Raw genomic sequence first — 22,259 nt, forward strand, 5'->3', positions numbered from 1 at the left:
GATAAATGATTGAAAGTGGCTTAGTGAGCGCTTTGCCAGCTCCTTCAGCACCCTTGGGTGGATCCCATCTGGCCTGTAGATTTGTTTGTCTCTCAAAGTGGTGTAGCAGTTCACTGAGCATTTTCTCTTGGATTATGGGGGTTTCATTCTGCTCCCCATCCCTGTCCTCCTGGCTCAGGGGGCTTGGTGTCTGGAGAACAGATATGAGGGGTTGAGGTGGAGGAGTCTGCTGCTGTTCCTTACTGTGCTGCAAAATCTTTTGATGGATGTTAGGGTCATCTAGTGTAACTTACTATGACAGAACACTGAGTAATACAGCATGTTCATTAGTTATTCATTAAGGATTTACAGTTTTCAGCTGGAGTGCTGTCACAATTTTAATTACTTCATGAAACTGCATGCTGAGGTCATGCAGAAAATGCCGGTGCCTGTAACACGTATTATTTATTTATTTTTGGAACTGATGTGTTCCTGCTAAATAAGATTATAACTTCAGAATCTCTAATTTTCAGGAGCTGGAATTAAACTTGAGAATAGCACAGGGCCCTTTTTTTTTTTTCTCCTTTTTTTTTTTTTTTTTCCCCCCTTGAGTGCTGTGCTATGTGCTGTTGTGTTTTCATACCCTCCTGCACATACTTGGGCCATGAAGAGCCAAAGCTACGTGACCTAAGGATCGTGCTTAGGCACGTTTTCAGTAGCACAGGTGAACAGGTGAGCATTATATCTTCTGAGGAACTGAACGTGAAAATGGAGTGCTCTGTTCTGTAGTTTTTTGATTGTTCTGTAGGTTTTTAATTCCAATTATGCTGCAGGCTTTTAATTTGAAGAACAGTAAGCAGAACCAATTTTATTGAGGAAACTAAGGAATAAACTTCATTTGTGGAATGGATAGTTGCCTGTTGGTGACTTGTGAGCTTCACAAATTGTTTTTTCTCTGAAAATAAGGTGGTGTTATCACAGTCTGTTTTTCTCATATTGTAGCTTTGTTACAAAGTACTGTATGTACTCTCTGCTACACTGAATGCAGCAGTGGGTGGGGTAAGGATAAATTTAAAAGCATGTAATTGAAGTAAGATTCACCAAGTGATATAAAGAAACCTGCTGGGAGATGAATGGATGGTGAAAACTTCTCTGAGTTCTTGAGCTGAGGGGAAATACCATGTAGTTACGGCCTCCTGCCTGAGAGCAGAGCCTTTGCGTGGGATTGGTGATACCTCAGAGACAAGTCAAAAACAAGAAAACCTGTTCAAAGATTGTGTCAGAACATCGTCAAGTGCAGTTCGTAGTCAGCTTCTCTGTCACTGAAAACTGTTCAGCAACTTTCACTTCCAGCCACCACAAGCAGAGGCCGGGTAGCACTGCTGTGCTCTTCACAAGCTGGCAGATTTTCAGGAATTTTGCATGAGATACGATACCTGCTCTGGTGAACTACACCTGTGGATTTGAGAGAAGTCCAAGTTACGAAAACTGCTTTTCAAGAGCAGAGAGACTAGCTTAGAGACAGTTTTTTCACGTATCTGGTGAGGATTAAATTAAGAAAACCATTGTGGTATTGTTGCATTGGGAATATTAAGAATAATCTAAAGTTTCTCTTACTACTTACAGAGGTATTGGTTGTGTTATGCTTCCTCTGAGCATAAATATTAGATATGGAGCTGTATTTGTTTTTGTGATGATGATGGGTGTGGTGTTCCTTACGTTGTTTTGTTTCTGATACTTGTTCACAGGCATGTGTTGAGCAAAATCTCCAGAGTGAAGGATTTAAGGGGCTAGGCTTCTTGCTGAAGATGCTAGGATCTGATCATGCGTGTTCAGTTTAGCATAGGCCAGGTTATACAGAAACAGTGATTTGAGAAAAAAGCAGTTTTCAGTTACGGTAAACTTGATGTGTTAAAATATGGAATGATACTGCAACATGTAGGTACAGGTCTTAACTTAAGGTTGGAGGTTTAGTATTATAAAATATAAGAAAGACCTGTTGGACAAGTTAAAATCTGAATAAGAAGAGTTACTAGCCTAAGCACTTGTAGTTAAGAGTTTTTGTTAATGCTTAATCAGGTTTTGATAGCTGTAATTGCTTCTTGAAATCCGAACAGAATAGTCTCTTACAGGTTGGTTCATCGGGTTTGGCACAATGAGTGACTTTACACTGAGAAGGCAGGAAGTATTTTTGTCTTTTGTTTTCCTTCAGTCTGTAAATAAAAATGATGCCAGAGGATCTACCAGATCCAACCTTGAGGAATGTGACCAAAATAAGCCAAGTACTTGAGGTACGCACAAAACTGCCATTGTTTGTTAAAGCTTACGTACCAAACCAAACCATGTACTTATCTTTTCTAATACATGCATTTCAGAGTAATAGCTAATAATTGAAATAACATTAAATGCTGGTTTGTACATTTAATCAGATTTCAATTTCCATACAAATGAAGCTCAGCAGACAAGAGTAGTCTTCATTAGTGTAGCAAATGAAAAGTGGTGTTCCTTTCTATGAAAAACTGAGATTCAAATCTATACTTGCTATATAAATGCTAAAATCTAACATGTATCCATAGTCTTAGCTACAGAAAGAATATCTTAATGTATCACACTTTACTGACTGGTGGATCTCTTTAATAAAGAAATGTTAAGTCATTGCAACCAGAAGAACCCAGACTTTCATAATCAGTCACTGAGTTTAATCTCTGCAACCAAAGCACTCTCCTGAATTGACACATTTTGGAGGCTTTGGTGTAGGCCTCTGGCTTCTCATCTGTACCTCTTAAATCGTGGATTGCCAAGACATCAGAGTTTTTGTACCGCTATGATTTATGTATCAGGGTTAGGAACAAGTAGCTTATAAGGGATCTTCTGCCTGTCAAGGTTACATTTCTGCTTTAGGAGAGTTTTGGCTTTCTAGTGTTCCTTTTTCCACTGGTTTCTGTAACGGTAAGCTTCAGTGTCTTGAAAATATAAGGTTCAAGTTTAGATTTTGAAAACTTTTATGTGTTCACCTAATGCTTCATGAGAGGTGTTTATTATATGTACCTGAGACAGGGCCTTTGTCATTTTTATTGGATGTAGTATTTCTTTGGGCTGAATTCCTTTTACATCTCTGTAAAGGATGATTGATTGAAGGAGGATAAATAATCCTGTGAAAGCAGTATCAAAGCATTCTCATTTACCCACCACCTTGTCTTTGCAGAAGTGTTTTGATGAGTAAATAGTGCTTGTAGACTGTAAGGGTGCTTTTTTTGAGGTCCATAAGCAGTTGGCATCTGTTACTTGGCAGAAATTTTTATAGCTTGCTGGTTTTTGCCTATTGCCGAGAGCCATTTCCACCCTTGCTGCTTCTCTTACCCCTGTGGTGGTGTGACCTGGTACAGCTTTTCATGGGTCAGCACAGTGACTCTGGTCAGTAATCAAGGCTTTTTTTGTGGTATGGAGGTGCCCGTCCCAGCTCTGTTTACCGGACAGCACAGGACTGAAACTAGCTGTTCTGCCTCTGAGGAGATGTGTGTGTAATCCCAGCATACCAGAAAACGTCTTCTATTAGAGATAATACTTAAAAAAATAAACACCTTAGTAGATGATCTAGCTTCATTGGCAGACAACTGTTATGAGGGCCCAGTTCCACATTAATTGATACTGAATCGGTATAACTGTTTCTGCTGAATTAGTTGAGCATGCAATCTTTCTGACTGCAGGGGGACAAACTGTAGCTGAACTGATTTAAAATTAGTGTGGACAGACAATAGCTTAATTTGATCTGAAGCTCACTGTTTCAAAGCCAACTGATCAAATTCATTTAGAAAACTGAACTAGCAAGGTGAACTTGTATTGAATCAGCATTTTATCTCATGTTCCTATTGCAGTCTTGATTTGATATTGGAAGTTCTAAAATGAGATTTACTGTGTTGAAAAGCAGTCTCAGATACAGGATATAGATCCTCCTCTGCTTTTTTTCAAATAAAATAATTGTTTTGAGTAATTATTGTCCCTTACCTTTTGCATAAAAAAGATGAATAAGAAATTAGTTCACATTTAAATGCAAGCAAGAGATGCCCTAGTTGAAATACACCTCTGAAAGACTTAAAATGAAGCAGAGAATGCAAGTTGCATGTAGTGTAGCATCCAGGGTGGCACGCTGACCAAGTGTGCATCTGCTGCAGGAAGGGTGCACTGTGGCTTCCCAGTGCTCAAGCTCCAGAAGGAAAATGTTCTCAATTACACAAAAGGATGACATGAGATGATTAAACCTGAAGGAACTTCCTGGATTGTTTTATAACTGCAAAAAGGTGTTTGTTTTATGAAAGGTGAAGCTGCTGGAAATCAAAGCAGTGTGTGTGTATGTGTATTTTTTTATTCATGTGTCATGAAGTTTTTCCTGTAGATAATGCTTCTTGTAAATATCTGTTTTGAGTACTTAGCAGAAAATGTGGAAAGTAACATGCTGTAAAGAAAATTTAAAAATCTAGTTGAGCTCTATGTTGAAGCACGTGGTAAGTGTTGTAAAACATAGGCATTCAACATGTAATTCAGAAAATCTGCAGAACAAAAGCTTCCTGTATGACTGTAAGCAACCAGTTTGAAAACTTAGGGTTTTTCCCTGTATGAAACCTAGATTTTTCTCTAAGTCAAAAATCCTGACTTGTCACTGAGTAACATAGAAAAGTAGTATTTGGCAGCTAAGGAAGATGAATATATGACACTGTTTGAATTTATTTATTGTCTTGCCTGTTATGTCTGGTATTTGATTAATTAAACTTACAAAACAGTTGGATATTTTCTTTTAAATTTCAAATTATAGGTCCACAACTAGCTTTGGCAAGACGACTTTCAGGTGAATCACTTGTGGGCAGGTGATACTACCTAATTGTCCCAACAAATTGTTACTGGGTTTTTTGGCCTTCGCTTGACAGTTTTATCTTGGGTTATATAGTAAGCGTGTAGAACTGATACATGGTTTGAACCTGATTTCAATTTTTCTTCTCTTTTTTTTATGTAAAGGTAAGGAGTTTCTTGCTCCCTCTGACCAATTTGTAGCTCTTAATAAACTGTTGCTGGAGAGAACAGGTGAAGTGTTACCAGAGAACACATTGTGTTAATTGTTGGTATTTCTGACACAGACATTTGCTCAGATAGGAGTGTGCAGGTTGCTTGGCTTGGGTTTTAGGGAAGAAATGCCCTATTGTTGGGATAGTATGGAAGCAGCATTCAGGACTTCTGCTCGTAGGCTCTTTTTATCCGTAGCCTTTAGCAAATGATGTGATTCTCTACTTCATTCTAACTGCTGACGGAAGGATGACTTGGTTGGCAAGATTGTTGAGGGTTAACATTGTAGAAATGCTTTGAGATGGTAAACTGAAAACACTGTATATAATGACACCTCGCCGCTTGAAGTGTTTTCACGTTCTCACACTGCTCAAATTTTGTGATGTTTTGTAAGTTTATACTATGTATAGTGCAAAAACTACAATTGCTGCTATTTCCAGTGTTTTACTTGCCTCCCTTCTTCGCAGTAAATGGCAGATGAATGTAATTGTTCTAAAATGAGATTTCAGTGTACTAAACTTTGTGCTGTAGCATAGCAAAGACTGTAGCTGATTCTTAAAAGAAAAAAGAAGCCTTTTATGTTAAAATCTCATATGTGAACCATAATACTGATGTAACTCATTATGTTGTATGCGGATGCTAGAGGTGGTTGCCTTTCCATTTTTTGACGTCTAGGCAGTTGCCTTTAGCTAATGTTGTATCGGTGCCTGTGCTCCAACAGCTGCTTGCTTGTAGCTGAACTTGTGCCATTACATATTTTCTAACAATTCTGAAAATACAGAATGTTTCTGCTTTAACAGCTGGTAGAAAATGTGTGTTTTTAGTAGTTTCATGGTGAGTTACCATCAATAGCTATGAATAGTGGGGGATATCTGGCTTTAGGGACAGAAGTGGGACTGGTATTTTTGAAACTTTGCAGTTCTTTTGAAGAACTGGAAGTCTTACGTGGGTGAAGAAACGGTTTTTATTTACCACACTCCTAGAAAGTACAAAGTCAGACCATGTGTTAAGTGATTACTTGCATTTCAAAAAAGATGGATGGATGGTGACTTTGTGTTGTACTGTTGATTGCTCCTGCTTATGTCTTCATGAATCCTTCTCTGCTGCTGGCAGCATGACTTGCCTTTCCTGCAGTAAAGAGGCAAGCTTGAAATGTTTTCATTTTTCTGCTGTTTTGATTTAAAAATAAGCTACTGAAATGAAATGCATGACAGGGTTGTGGAGACTACCACCTATCCCGTGCATCCCCGCCTCTCCCAAATTTCTTGGTTCCTTGGCCGAGTATCTCACAGGCTCATTATAGGGTTGCATCTGTTTTTATCTATGTGTTTTACCTCTGAAGGCTCTGGCCTGGCTGGCTGGTGTGCTCTGCCGTGGCAGTCCTGAGCGTGGGGCCGAGGCAGTGTCAGCAGGCAGCCTTTGTGCTCAGCCAGTGCTGCTGCGCACCCGCTGCCGGACCTTCTCCAAGTGACAGCCTGCCGGTGTGCGTACCATGGGGCCTCAGTGGAAGTCTGTACTCCCATCGGTGGCAAGGCGCTGCCAAAAGAACTGATCTTAAGCATCAGTCCTGAAGGAGGCCATCGGGTATGGCCAGACCCTGCCTGAGCACAGGTGAGAGGAGGTTAGATTTTCTCAGATGATTGCATCTTGTTTCTCTTTGTGCTAAACCACAGTAGGCAACACACAGAAACAAAACAATTCAGGTGAAACTCATCCAGAAACTGCATGATGATTTAAGGAATTCAGTAACATGGGGATATGGGCCCTGGGTTAGGATGGCTCGGGAGGTATTATGGGCAGTGTTTGCAGAATACAGAGATTTTCATTTCACAGTATTTCTTTCAGTGTCACATTCCCCGCCTCTGCAAGAGAATTGTGTAGCAGTTCGTGTTTCTTGGTCTGAAATAATTAGTGCATCTGACATACATGGCTTCCGTTGGGAACAATTGTTCAGCTGGGTTGAGTGGTGTTTTAATATAAATGTTTTGTACTCTTCCATGTATCCACATTCTTCAGACAGGAGTGTCTGTAATACAGGAAGCAATGACATTACGGCATGTAACTGGCATTTTTTAAATGCCCGTAATATTGGGATGGAGTCATCCTTTTATCTGAACCAGTCATATGTAATTGTACATAAAACAGCAATAGAATGTATGAAATTGTAGAGACAGAAGTATTCTTTACTGGTTTTCCTGTGTGCACATTGCTTGTAGTGCTTTCCTGGTGGGTGCTGCCTTTCGACACCGGAGGGCTGTGGAATAGCTTTCTTCACAGGGTGTGTACGTGACTTCTGTTAAAATCAAGCAGTAAAAAATAAAGAGTTTTTTTAAAGTACTGAATTTTGCAATAACTGCAGGTGGATGCAATGGAAACTGGGAGCTGGGCTGAGACTAGACTTTCCTGTGCAGAATATCTACCACAGGCTCCAATGTAAAATCTGTACTTGAAACTGCGATAGTAGAACTTTCTAAGAAACCTTCCACTGTGTGCGCAAAAGTGGTGAAAGAAGCTGCAATGATTTAATGACAAGTCGATGCTTTTCTGTTAACTTGAAATTTTGAATAATTTTAATTTCAGCTTGAGGTTTTGCATGCGTTTGGTTTGTGGTCCATCCATTTCCCCCTCCCTCCCCCTGCCCAAATTAAAGATGCTTTTTTAATTTTCTCTCTTGCTGCACCGGGTAAGTGAAGCTTAATCTTTTATTCCCCTAACAGGGTGGTGGTGGTGTGCTCCTTTGGGCTAAATAAATTTCCCTCTTTTGGTTAAACGAATTATTTCATTTTTGGGGTTTGCTTTGTTTGTTTGTTTGTTTTTAATTTGGAGGGGGATCATTATGACCTAACCTGGTAGAATTTTTTTTTAATTTTTTTTTTTACATTTACCCCGTGCTCATTCTGTTACCTGTTTGGACTGGGTAAAACTCTAAATGGGTGAGAACACTCTTGTCTTCCTGTAAGGTCTGTTGCCATCAGTATTCTGGCAAGTCTGTGTGATTTCTTAGCAATTTTTTCACCTGAATATTTTCTCTGGGTAGATGATTGCTGTGAGCATGTGTCCATTTTTTATTTTTCTAGAAGAGCAGGTCTGTGCTTTGAAGAGAAACCAGACTAGAACTGAATTTTAATCTTAACATTGAATTAGAAGCTTGTTATCAATATCCTATAGCAATTATTAGGTATATGGGTACAGCTTTTATTGTGAGTGCATGATAACTGGTTTTATTATGCCTTGTCATGTTGTCTGCACAATTAAAGGTGACCTCTGTCTTGATTTTGTTTAGATGTGTGTTTCAAGAAGGTAACAACTGCAATTCTAGCTCTCTTCTTAGATTGTAAACAGTGGATGAGAGAATACATACCTGTGTTTTCAATTTTCTTTTAGAGATTTCTCCCTGCAAAATGGATACCTACTTGATTCTTTCAAAACCAGGGATAAGTGTGTTTTACTTTGAAACACTTTTCTCTTTTAAAAATAAAAAAGCGTTTGTTCTCTAGACATAGTTTACCTGGGATTATTGCAGCCTGCTGAGAGGAAAATGTGCTACCTTGTTCAAAAACGTTGGTTGGAAAATGGACCACCACCGTCCAGAAGGAAGGTGGAGCAATATTCGTCTGGTGTGAAAGTGAGCCTGTGGGTGCTGATGGTGACTTGCAGACCTGCCACCTCTAAACAAGCTTAAATTGTTCGCTTGTGTAGGCAGATTTTTTTTTCATTGCAAAAATGTTTTGAGGGACACAAGATGAAGCTGAATTATTAGATTCTGGCATTTGATAGATGGAATTGATACAAAGAAGCTTTGAAAAATTTGTACTTTTTATAATGCTAATTAGGTCTGACAGTATAATGATGGCAAGTAGGCAGTAATCTTGCAGAAGCAGGAACTACATGTTTGCAGATATTGACAGTTTCTTGTGAAGGATGTCTTCATATGGAGAAATTCTACAAAAGAGCTTAAGCTAGAAAGTGAAAACAGGTTCATTGATACAGATAGTTTTACAAGTAGTTCTATGAAACTGCTCTAAACCAGGCTGGACATTTGCGCAAGTATACGTAGTGATTGGAATGAAAATAGGATTCTGAATTTATTGTGTAATCTATCACTTAACTACCATAGCATATTTGTGTTGAACTTTGGTTCTGAGAAAAGTGAACAAGTAATCCTCAGTGCCTCACAATAAATAAATGGGTAATGCTACAGTGATAGCTGCTCACATGGTATCTTTATCAGGAAGTCTGTTACTGCAGATGTCTGAGAGCATTATTTCCCAAGCACTGGAAGCTGGCCCACCTGTCTATTAAAAGCACAAACATGCAGTTTAAAACATAGAAGTGATCTGAAATCAAGCAGTCTTGAACATGCTGAGTTATCCGGAGGTTTTGTCCATTACACTTCAGTAATATGTTACGTGATGGGTGATTAACATATGTACAGACTTGCAAGAATAAAGGCTTCAAACAGCACAACTTTCTTCTTTCCTAGAGCTCCGCTGCACCCCAGGGGAGTTTGCATGTCGGAGTGGTACCATCCAGTGCATCCCTTCAAAATGGCAGTGTGATGGATGGCCCACCTGTGAGGATGAGAGTGATGAAGTTGACTGTCCAGGTAAGTAAAGCTGAGAAGACTGCTTAACCTCAGCGTCAGCCGGTTTTGCAGCAGTACTTTGACTCTTTAAGATTGCTTGCTTATTTTTATTTGAAAGTGGAGATTGTTTGGTAGAACTGTACCCATTATTAACAAACTTTGAGTTGGATTCTCTTCAGTTTGTGAACTAATGCTACAAAGAACTGTTTTGCTTGTCTGAATTATATTTCCATTCTTACAGACTGAGTAGGTATCCTGGAGATGAGAAGAGTTTGTAATCTAAAAAGAGACTTCCATGACGAGGAAGAAATAATGTTGCAGTTAAACCAAAATGACACCTAGACCTGTGTCTAAATTCAGAATTACTATTTTGGTTGTATATTACTCAAACTGTTCTGGGTGACATTGTTGGACTTCGGTAGAGAGCTTGTTTTATTGCTCCCTGTTCTGATTATGCTTCTTGTGCTTAAGTGGAGAACTTTGTTCTGCCAAATAAGCTGGTGTATTTGCTTGTCGTAAACTCTTGTGATTACATGCTTTCAGGAGCCCATCACCCGCAGTGGTTCTCTGCTAAAGCTACTGGATACTGAGCTGTCTTTAAAAAACAAGCAAAAATTTTTATATAATCATGGTTTAGAAGATTTTCATTTGTTCCTGACAAACAAGCAAATGCAACTATTTTTCTGTGTTTCTTAAAAGTGAAGGGACCTGTAATTTTTTTTTTTTTTTTTTGCTTTAAGAACAATGAAGCAGGAATCTGAAAGCATGAATGCAGCTGTGGCATAATTCAAAACTGTTATCTCTACAGTGTGACTAAATTGCATTCAGAAACTATTTTAAGTATTTTTTTGCCACTAAACTACTTAATTTGCTTGAGAGAGAATCACAAAGTTTGCAGCATTGTCATCACAGCATTCAGTCTGTCATCATTCTGAATTGTGGGTTGTTTTAGAGAGGTGCTACAAAATAGTAACATCAGTATTTTACAGCTTGTTGCTCTTCTAAATACTCCTATTTTCTCGTGGAGTTAGAGAAGTAGATCTAACACTCAAACTTTGGAACTTACTATAGTTTACCATCTCCCCAGTGTGTGTTACGCACAAATAATTCAAAGAATGTGTTCAGTGCTCTTTTTAGAAAGCTTTTGACTAGTTTGTATGAGTGTATATATTTGCAGCATGGGGGACAAAAGTGTTGGTATTTTCTTCTGACATTGAAAGTTAAGCTGTGCCATTGATATTCTGTTTAAGGATATTCTTTATAATGTGGATGTCATAAAGAAAGATGATTTTATAGTTGTGCTGTTTTTCTTGCTCCTTTTTAGCTAACTCCGGCCAAATGTGAAAAACTAGAGACATAATAAAATTCTGGAGGTTAATGGAAGTTAATGTTTAGGGGAAAACAGAGTCATGTTAGTGTCTGAATTTACTCAAAAAAGCACTGAATGCTTTACTTGTGGGAATATTGAAACATGCACATTAGTAGAAAAGAGTGTTTTTATCTTGTTGCCTAGTGTTATTAGTTGGCAATTTAAGTTGCTGCATAGAGGATGCAACAGGATGATGTAGACTCAAGGACTGGAATTACAAAGGATATTTAGTATATGGCTAGGAAGAGGATTTCATGAAAGTAACATTTTTCAGTAGATAGGCTCTGCTTTTGTGTTTGGGGTGTATGTCTCACTGGACTGTCTGGCCTGACATGAGAAGAACTTTAAGAAATTAAAGGAGATGTGTGGGAAAGACTTGATTTACCACTATGTCTGTACGTAGGAAGAAGAGAGTAACATAAAGAATACTAGAGGGGAAAATGATGGACAGCGTAGAGAAGGAAAGTATTCCACTTGATGAGAAGAGTAATTGGATAAGTAATTGGTGAAAAGGCTGTGCACAGTAAAATAGCCAGAAAGCTGGGTGTGGCGTTTATGAAAGGACTGAGATATTTGCACAGTAATGCAAGGAGTGTAGCCAGCAAACCAGAGGAACAAGAACTACTGGTGTAGGATGTAAAAACTCTATTATACCTATAGCAAAAAATTGGTGGGATAATGTTGTGACCTGAAATGGGTGTTGAAGGGCATGTGTTATTCAGAACTGTCAAGAATAAGGACAGGCTGGTGTGCATGTGAATGGTGTGCTGGAGTATAAAAAGGAGTAACATGAATGAAAGTAAATCTCAGGCCAGAAGAAGTTTGGAAGAGCACAATTTTTTGATGTTGGGGAAAGTGATACGTATGTGACCAGTCATAGGAGAGATTAAGTCCTGGGACGTTGATTGGGCAACTAATGCTGCTAATAATAGTAGCACATAATCATACTTAGGAGTGGTAACTTTCTTTGGCCACTGAATTAACAAGAAATGATACAGCTTTAAATTTAGACAATACTTTTGGATTTTGATGAACAATCATAAGATGATTCAGCTAAATTTGAATACTTTTTAATTAAGGTTCTTAATTTCAATAAAGGCAGGCTGAACACTAAAAGAACCAGTTAGTGAAGCCACCTGGACTTGTGAAACCTGGAGAATTAAAATATCTTTAAATTAAAAGGTATGAAATCTCTGAAGCATGAAAAGAAAGCTTGCAAGGAAGGGCCCTGGATCTGGTTAGGAAGCTTGTGACTTCCCAGCCTTTGAGCTACTAATGGCACACTCCAATGTGAGCAACTCAGAAAAGATCAATGGCAGCGAATTAATTTCTTGTGGTGGTGGTGAAGGTGTGTTTCAATGACTACATAGTTACGTTGGTATTTTTCAAAGGTTTACTACAAAGCCATTGTAAGTTATTTGGCACTGTTGGTTTAGTTCACTTCTTTTAGGCCTGATTTCATGTTAATAACAAAGCTATTTTAATAAGAGGATCATTAATTAATAAATTAGTTTGGTAATCATGTGTTGTCTGAAGTACAAGAAACACCCAAACCGTAAGACTTTTTTGTTAGAATAATTTCTTCAGGAATTTTTTTAGTACACAATTAGGTAAGACATTATTAATTCATTGGCAATCTGAATAAGTGTATGAAATGCTTATTTTTGCTAGGACATAAATTTCTCTGAAGATAGTCATCATAGCTGGTTTTATTCTTGCAATCTTTTTTCAGAATGACCATTTTCCTTTAAAACATGGAATTTCTTCCAGTTCCAGACTTGCGATGTGTAAAGTGCTATTCCCCTGCCCTTCTCACTAGGTGCACAAACCATTTGTGGAATCAGCAGCAGTGATCACCTGCAATTCATCTCTCTGATAGACTAGAACTGTTGGCTGCTTGCTCTTGTGAGCATACTAAAAATTGCTGGGGGAGTTTATGTAGCATGTACCTGCAATTCTCTTCTACTTAAGCAGTGGAGGCTCATGAAATTTGTGTACTGTTCCATATCAACAGTAATTGATCCTAAAATTAGTTTACCCCAAAGTTGTGTATTCTGTGAAATAACAGAAAGAGGCATTCGTTTCTTAAACAGGTTTTTTTTTTACAAATGGGAATTTATTCTTTCTACTCACTTCCTCATATAAAAGTAATCAAAAGCAGTAACATAACTTTCCACGTTTATAGAAGTTCTGTATTTAAACCCATAAGAAGGAAGGGCTCTGCAGTTTGCCTTTTTACTGCTCATTGGATTTGCAGCTTTGCTTCTACCAGAACATCAGATCAGTTTCCCCAGATACCCTACCTCCTTTGCAGGCCTTCTGGTCATTTGCAGCAGTACGACTGGAGCAGGCTTTAGTACAGCTCTAGCTCTTTACCTGCGTTTTATTCTTACACTACAGGCCTGATGTTTTTTTCTGTTACACATGAACACAAAATGGATGCCTTAAAAATTCCGGTGCCCTTCATAAATCCTATCCATATCAGTTTTTCAGCTTGCAATTATATTGGTGATCATTCAGTTTCCTTCCTTTTTTTATTTATAAATGGAATTTTTCCCAGGAATAAGTGATCAGGTTGTACTGTCAGCCATCCTTGGGCTTCTCTCAGCATCTGAATTTGAAAACCCTTCAGATTGCCCTGTAGTACACATCCTCGCCTAATGCCACATTCTTCCTTATAAGTTATTTTCTAGACCTGTTTGGTTAGGAAGAACAACACTGGAAAGTTTCAGCGAGTTGAATTCTTAAGTGTGTCCCCCCTGCCCCTGAGCCTACAGTCGGCACTGAACAGCTGGCCATCCTGGCAGTGGTGGTCCTGGGGCAGCAGTGGCTAGCAGTCCTATAAACTGCCCTGCAGTTCCATGGCAAATGGTACGATTTTACATGGTTTTATGTTGCGATTGGGAGCCTGATTTCATACAGAAACGATCTTGCTAGGAAGCTAACTGTAAATGCTGATCTTGAGCCTTAAGGACTTCCTCAGATACTGTATCAGGAGGGAATGTGCAGACTTGGAGGTCACTTGCCCCGGCACACACACACTATATCCTCTTTGAGCCTGCGAAGTCTCCTTTGTGGAGCCAGCTGAAGGTATGGCCAGTAACTCATAAAGCAGCAGCTGCAGCACGCGGTTTTGCAGTGATCATAAACGGCTTTGTGTTTTCTTTCGCCAAGGATATTGTGTTTAGTTGAAACATTTGGTTGACATTTGCACTTCCTAGTACATGTCCTTTTTTAAAGCTAGGTAATAATAACAAAAACCTCTGATCATTTTCTGAGCCCTTGCTGAACTCCTGTATGATGCATCCTTTCTACCCTACTTTGTGGTGTTTAAATTATAAGCTCTTTACGGTCAGTCTATTACTTTGAATAGCGTTCAGCACAGCAGGGTGCTGTTCTTGGTTGGCATCTTATTTCCTGGCATAATACAGTTGATAACACAAATCATGGAACTGCTTGATCTGAGAAGAATCATTCCTCTCTGGGACTTTGGAAACTGTATTTCCAAATCTTTACACACAAAACTGGATTTAATCCTGAAGTTCCCTCACCTGTCAAATTAGCAGATGGAATTAAAAGCTTTCCAACCTTTTAGTAAGTAGTGTACTGGACAAAAACTTTGAAGAGAACAAGGCAGCTTTTTATGTAAATTTTGAGAATCTTACGTGTTTAACCAGGAGCAACTCCTATCTTGGAACAAATAAGGTATGACAAGGCCTGTTTGCTTCACAGTTTAATTCTGGCGTAGTTTGACATAGTACATCTATCCTTGTGAAGGGTTTGGCTTGAGTGGCTTGTCATCTGTGACACAGTAACTCTGGAAACTAGTTCAACTCCCCAAAATCCAATATTCACCCCATTATGAGTCCTGGCCCTTCAAGGACCTCTGTATATTACAGTCAGTGTCTTCTGTCAGCTCACCCTTTTTTTGGTGCAAAGCAGCCTTTGTGTGTGGCAGATTGCAGTTTCTTTTCTAGCTCCTCCAAACACAGTTTTCCATTTGGTGTCATGTTTGTTCCACCATGTAGTGCTACTCGGCACGTTCTAGCCTGTTCCTATCTCCGCTGGTGCCAGCTCTCGCTTTTGTGTGGTCTCGGCTCATGTTCCATTTGCACTACTTAGCTTTTTGCTTCCTTTTACTTGGTCCAGATGATAGAAGCACTGGAGGGGCATGAGAAGGGAGCTTTCTACTCTGCTTGGGCACTTGGCTTCCCCTAATGAGACGCCATGTGCAAACAAACTGCGTGCTGAAATTCCGTGGATAAATGCTGCCGAGTAATCTTCCTGGATGTACACAGAAGGGTATGGACAATGTAACTGAATTATTTCCAGCCTCTATGAATAATGGGAAAGCTCATGCTGCTTTCAAACTTAAACTGGACTGTGTTTTTCCCCTCCGTGGTTTTTTTTTGTGTGTCCTCCACAGGAACAGCAAAACATGTACGTGCGGCACAGAGCTTTCTCTGTGAGTTACCAGTGCTGTGTCTTGCAGGCTGCGGTGGCAGCACTTGTTCAACTAAAAGAAACTAAGCAAATTTTCTTCCCCTTCCAATCTCTCAAGCTTTGTTCTGAACAATTGTTGAACTGCTTTGATTCAGATCTGAAAAAGTTTGCCACTACAAAATGTAGAAGGAGCCATCCATCAGAGTAAACTTCCATTCTAAACTGTTAGCTTGAAGTTTTAAACAATGGAAAATAATCATAGAATCAGCAATGCTGGGCAACTTTCTAGATGGATAGCACTATACTTAGACTGTAATCATGCTAAAGTGAATTAGATGGCAACTATAAAATAGAAGGAGCTGGGTGTGAATACTAATCATGACATTTGGAAACAGACTGGAAGATGCTTATGTCCACTATGCTATAGTATTCAAGGGGAGAAAAAAAATTGTGCCCCATGACTTTTCCCTTGAACCCATTTTTCCCTTTTCCCCACCAACTAACAAGTAAATTACATTTCTCGTAAAATTGTATGAAGTCGAAGGAAACAGAACTATTTTCCTTGGCTAGTAAAAATACTGCTATTACTGTCACTGCTTGTGGTTGTAGTATCTGGAAGAATAAAGATTTTGGAAAATAGCTGATCTTCCAACATTTGTACCTTTCAGAATATTAAGTATGTGCATAAGTAATAAAAATGATGGCTTTTCCTTTCTGAAATACTTAAATGTTGTTAGGTTGTGGTCTTCTGACTTAGGTTGTTATCTTAAAGCTTAGTCCATGGCACTATTAATTTATTTTTAAAGATAAAAATACTTCTATAAAGGAAGCAGGAACAGCAAAGTGCATACAAAATTTTTCTGCAGAGTATTGAGGAAGTACAGCAGAAAATCAGTCCCATTACGCCTTTGCCATCAGAATCTGCAACAGCTTTTCATGGCAGTCAAGTGACTTAGAGGCTTGTTAGCATCTCTTTATTGCCCTGGAAAAACTTGTCATCGTTGCTTTTCTCACAGACTGAAAATTCAGGTCAAATAGGAGCAGTTTAATATTTGAAGAGCACCAGTTTCTTAAGCAGCTGACAGTGTTGGGCTTGAAGGAGAAGTGGCTTGTGGTGGCTGCTTTCTGCCTCTTCAGTCCTGCCTGGTTTCAGCGGCAAGTCTGCTGAGACGGGCAGATGCTGAGGAAGGAATGAGTGTCCTGCTTCCTGGGTGAGGACTGATTGCACTCACGTTGTGTGGGATCTGTGTAGCTATTTTTCAAAGCATCTGGCATAAATTCTGTCCGTTTAAGATGTTAGCCCAAGTAACCCTTTCTTAACATATAAGGTTAAAACCTGTGAACTTCTGTTTTATTCCTGGAGGAGGTAAATTGTTAAGTCCTTGTGGGCGTTCTATTTAGCCATGGAGGGTCAGCCATATGGTGTTGCATCTGCTGTTGCTTCTGAAAGGGACCTAATTCTTCATGCGTTTGGTTCTTACTGGTTCTTTGGGTTTAGTTGTTACCATTTAATGCCATGGGAAAATAGAACTTCCCATGCTGAGCTCAGTTCATCTTTGATAAAGCATTCTACAGTAGCTAGTGTTATTTTTAAAGTCTTACTGTAATTAAAGATTTGCTTTTTTAGTGTCTCAGTATTGCTCTGAAAATCACAGTGTAAATACTGCTACTGAACCATTAGGATTAAGAACAGTCAGATTCTAAAACTAAAAATAGTTTGGCCTCTAAAGTAATAAAAAATAATCAGTGATCTGCACTGTCAAGTTATTTGACCATTTTGTGTCCTTTGAAATATGCACTAACTGAATTTCTTGGCACAACCTTCTTGCCTGTGATAAATAGCGTATTTTAATATTGAACAGTAGAATTACTATTTCATTCCTGTAGGGCCCTGTGAGTGTATTATGCACAGCCATTTCTTAATGGGTGATCTCTATAGACATGTAATTCCTAGGATAACGTGATAATTAAATATCCCTTGCTTATCCCATTAGCCAGGGCAAACTCAGTATGCTAGAGCCAGATGAATGCAAAGCTACTCTGCTGTTCCTGGGCTCCAGCTAGTGATTTCTTTTGAACATTGGTGCTAACGTTTGTTCCAGGGAATTGCGTTGTTTGATGGTGGGTTCTTGTGGAGGTCTTTCCCCGCAGTGAATACACGGAACAGTCCCCAGCTCTGGGTTTAAATTATCATGAAATTGCTGGGTTTTAGAAAAGAGAAAGTTTTACTGATATGGTTTTGAATATATTGCAAAAAGGTACGGTCATTTTTGACAGGTTTAACTACATAGCTCCTCTTCGTTTGGGATGGTGACTGGTTTATTTGGTTTAGCTAGGCTAAATAGAGCTAATCAGCTTTAAAGGAAAATAAGCTGATTTTTTTAATGTAGAAATTAATGTCTGCATAGCTCTTCGCTGGTTAAACTCTACCTTTAATAACATCTAGTAGTATTAAATTACATACTAGTAGATATTTCTAATGCTTACATTCATAGGTTCTTTGGTTATTAATTTTTCTCTTTTTAAGGTTAATCCCTTGTTTCCAGATTAATCGTTCCTGGTGCTCATCTCAGTCTTCCTCAAAGGTTTCTCCCCACCACTGTACCAGCCTTCCTACTTAGGACCTTGCTAGTTTTGCTGGCTATGGCTTACTCTGCAGCGTCTCCACCTGAACTGTGTGTTCCTTATTTACGCCTGGTAGCTGGGGGAACCCCTTTTCTGGAATAACATCTTGCACTATGTTCAGTTACTGAATCCAGTTGTCAAAAGCCCTGACACTGAGATGAGGATGTGTGTGGGTTTTGTTTCAGAAATAATGAACTAACATTTCCAATAGAAGCTTGAGTGAATGAAAAACTTTGTTCTTCCGGCTGAAGATGGGTTTCCTTTCCTGGTTTTAATTTTGTCCTAGAACTCAGAATGTGTTGAAAAATGTGTTGGAGAAGTTGTCTTATATCCTTGAACATAAAACTGAGAAACAAAGCAGCTGGATAGTGGGTAGTTCTGTAAACAGGAACAGATAAAACGCACTGGGGATGATGCATTTGCTGCAGCAATTGAAATGGCAAGCATCAAGTCCTGTGTGCAGCTGCAGGCTGCTGAGGATCTGCAGAAGGATTTCGCTTATTCTGCAAGACTCTTGTAATGGCTTGTTGGTTCTTTTCAATTGTAGGTATTTTGGTTATGTACTGTGTAAAATGGCCAAGCTGTTATTGCAGGATCTACCATCTTTGTTTACCTCTGTCATTTATCTTATATGTCTTGAATGAAAATCCAGAGAAAGTTTAATAAAAAGAAATCTCTCTTTGCTTGCATCTTTCACCAGTACTGACTATTCCTTCTGGTCCCCAGGCTTGACAGGGGACCAGCGAACATACCATGGGAAGGAGAATGTGGACTCCAGGCACAATCGAGGGAGAGGAGGAGAGACAACCCGTTTTCACACTGTCAATGTGGCACAGCCTGTCCGATTTAGCAGTAAGTTGCAGACTAGGAAATCTGGGCCATCTTTCTGCTAATTAATTTAGCAATTTAGGCAATATTTTTTTAGGGAGAAATTAATAGATTTATCTCTTGCATAGCTTTTTGACCAGATTTTATTCATGTGCAGTACTTTTTAAGGTTTTTGTACACTTCTTCTGTGTATGTCCTGTTATATTGCGCAGTTTATATAGCAGGCCAATGCATGCAAAGAATTCTACTTCTGTAATCCTCTCTTCTTGTGAAACCAGAGTTGCAATTTTCTGTTATAACTCATTGCAATTACAGAAAACTAAGCCCACGGTTTAAGTAATGGTTTCAGCCTGCAGCAGGGGATATAGTCTAGCCCTTGTCTCTTGATGTGAGCTTGCATGGAGGGTTGTCCCCTGGAAGGTGGGGGGAAACCAAAATTGATTGCTCTTGATCGAAGTAGATTTGAAGATGAACTTAAGGATGTTGCACTATTAGTTAATTAAAGTGCGTTTCTGATGTTGTGAGTTTTATATCATTTTTAATAGGAAAAATACTCTTTAGGGAATGGGGAACTTAAATTCTTCACTTCTCTGAAGACAAAACCTGTTAAGGAACTGTGTAGCACTTGATTGGGTTTTGCTGTGTTACTCGCATCAGTCAATCAGGAATCTTCAAAAAATATCACTTTAGTGTCATTCTACCCTCTCATCTGCAGCACTGTTTGTGCCACTGTCAGCATCCTAGTCCTTGCCTTATCTAAAGAGTTATAAGTGTCCTGCAAGCATCCTTCCTGCTGATCATGGCTTGTAGTGACTGCTGCCTTATCATGGCTGAAACTGGGACATGCCTCTGAATCTCTGCAGGCCCTAAACATCTAAATCTCCCCTGCCTTCTCCCTCTTATCTTGGTTCCCTCTTTGCTCCAGGGTTCACACAGTGATTTGAGAGTGTGAGACAGCACTGATTAGCCTTGGAGGGAGGGCTGGGACAGGTTAGGAAGGGGGCGTGGTGGGAAGACAGTATGGCAGTAGGCAGTAATTGGGAAAAATTGCTTTGGACTATGGTGATCTGAAAAAGACAAATGATTAGCAAAGGTAAAAATTCACCTCATTGTTAATTTTTTTTAAGGACAAAAATGCTTATTAAAAATAGGTATTTTGATTTGTCATGGATTCCAGTAGCTAAATTATGTTAGTAGAATGTATAAAGGACAATAAAGCAATTTAGAAATTGATACAGCAATATCTAATATGCTCTGCAGTCTGATTGGTACTGTATTCTGTCCCACCTTAGTGAAGCAGATATTAAAAGATCCCATATAAATGGAGAATAAGGAAAGACATTTAATTAAAAGGCTTCAAATCTAAGTTTGTGTATTGTTATTTGATGACAAAGGTCACTGTTTCTGAAGAGGGAGTTAAAGAGGCTTGAGAACAGGAACTTTGTGAATGTATGCCATGAACATAAAACAGTATGTGAACTTAAAGTTCCTTTCTTAAGTGTTGTGCAAAGTAAATACTGCAAATGCAGGTGCTAAAATCGTATTTCATGTGCGTTTTAAATTTCAGCTGCCTGCCTCTGTGATTTTCTCTGTTAGTTACCCATCACCCCCAAGAATGCCAGTCAAAAGCCCATGGGCCTGTTTCATCCAGAAATGCCTCGAGGCTTTGCTTGCATATTCCCTTAGTTGAGTTGATTGAGAGAAAGTAGGCACAGCAGTTCATGCCATCACCTCCTTACTTTCGCAGTGATGCTTTTCCAAAGCAAACAACAGTTACCCCAGAATCCCCGTTGTCTTTAGTGATTGACTATGGAAGCAGGATTACGTGAATACTGCTGAGACTGTAGAAGTAGGTTGAAAACTTCACAGCAAGTTGGTTGTATTGCTAACCACCTAACAGAAAGATACAGTCATTAAATTGGCCACCTCTGGTTTTTTCTTCCTGCTTCTTGCTGCTTGTTTTGGCTTGGATTGATCGAACTGACTGGATTTATAAAGATGTGCAGGGAAATGTTTTCCACAAGTAGATCATCAGTCTTAATTAAAGACTTTAAAGCCTGTCACAATACAATGAAACATTACTAGGAGTTGCATCTTTTAAGATACATTAAATTTTTTTTTCCTTTATCAAAATCTGTAGTAAAGTAAGTCTTCTGTGATCTGTAACGCACATACCTCCTCCTGATGAGGTGAAATATACACAGTATGTTGTGTGTACACATCCGAATGATTATGCATTGTGTTGTCATAGACTGATTAGGATGCATTATCTTGAAGATCCTAATTTGGGGGGAATGGTTTCCCTTCTATTCTTCATGTTTCCTAGGAAAGTGCCCAACAGGATGGCACCACTATGAGGGCACAGCCAGCTGTTACAGAGTGTATTTAAATGGAGAGAACTACTGGGATGCCGTGCAGACATGTCAGCGGGTGAATGGATCCCTCGCCACCTTCACTGCAGACCAAGAGCTAAGGTTTATCCTGGCACAGGAGTGGGACTTGGAAGAAAAAACATTTGTAAGGAAGGACCAGCGTAGGTGAGTAGGAAGGAAAGGACAAAGATCTTGTATTACATGAGAAAGGTTTCTGTGTGATAAGAATGCTGGTAGTTCAGTTTGCTTAGAGAATCTAATGGTAAAATTGACTTCAGCTTAATCAGTATGAGCATGCTGGTTGACTGTTTGGCCACCTGTGTTGTATGTTTTAATTAACATTAACAGGTAGGCTACAAGTCAACAGTCTCTTTATCTTCAGGCTGTCTCAACAATGTACTGGTATTCTTGAATTGCAACAGGGAAGATGGATTTTACAGTGACTTACTGCTGTGCTACCTTGTATAAGAAGTAATTCTTTAAATTTTTCAACAGAATTTTTGTTTCTGATAAGTACCAGTAGCTCTAACAAAGACCGCAAGTTTGAGCTAAGAATGAAATAAAAAGCCATTTTGAGTTGCAAGAACTGTTCCAGTGGCTTAAGATATTTCATTTTGTTAGTTCACAACAAACGAAATTCTTTTTTTTTTTTTCTTTTTTTTTTTCTTTTTTTTTTTCCCTGTGGGTTTTCTGTCAGTCTTACTGGCTGCTATGACATCACGGGTCACCAGGAGTGGTTCAGTAATGGTGTATCTCTATCTCTGGAGAGCTAGACGGTTTGATCCAGAACAGTGTGACAGAAGTTGTATATGTTTATAAAATACTTCTGGATGCTTTTCTGTGGTTTTTGTGTTCGAGATACTGAAGTGCTGCCATAACAACAAAATAAGGTGCTTATAATGAATAAAAGATGTGGTGAGTTATCATTTGTAAGTGTAGAAAACTATCAAATATTCTCCTCTGTTCCTCACCTGTAGTGTCTCTATCTGCATTGCCAATGTAT

General features: G+C 39.0%; 1 protein-coding gene across 2 annotated transcripts in view; it reads left to right on the forward strand.

Annotated features, from left to right (window-relative positions):
* DGCR2 (DiGeorge syndrome critical region gene 2) overlaps positions 1 to 22,259 on the forward strand; it is a 51,095-nt gene that overhangs the window by 12,894 nt on the left and 15,942 nt on the right. For both annotated transcript variants that reach the window (XR_008731383.1, XM_055704960.1), the window contains exons 2-4: positions 9,518 to 9,640; positions 18,783 to 18,908; positions 21,211 to 21,421. Coding sequence is in view for 1 of the 2 variants with exons in the window: in XM_055704960.1 (XP_055560935.1) it covers positions 9,518 to 9,640; positions 18,783 to 18,908; positions 21,211 to 21,421 (460 nt within the window). In the remaining variant the exon portion in view is untranslated. The remainder of the gene's footprint in view (positions 1 to 9,517; positions 9,641 to 18,782; positions 18,909 to 21,210; positions 21,422 to 22,259) is intronic.

The sequence above is a fragment of the Falco cherrug genome, chromosome 1 (assembly GCF_023634085.1).
Source record: "Falco cherrug isolate bFalChe1 chromosome 1, bFalChe1.pri, whole genome shotgun sequence".
Taxonomy (NCBI): Eukaryota; Metazoa; Chordata; class Aves; order Falconiformes; family Falconidae; genus Falco; species Falco cherrug.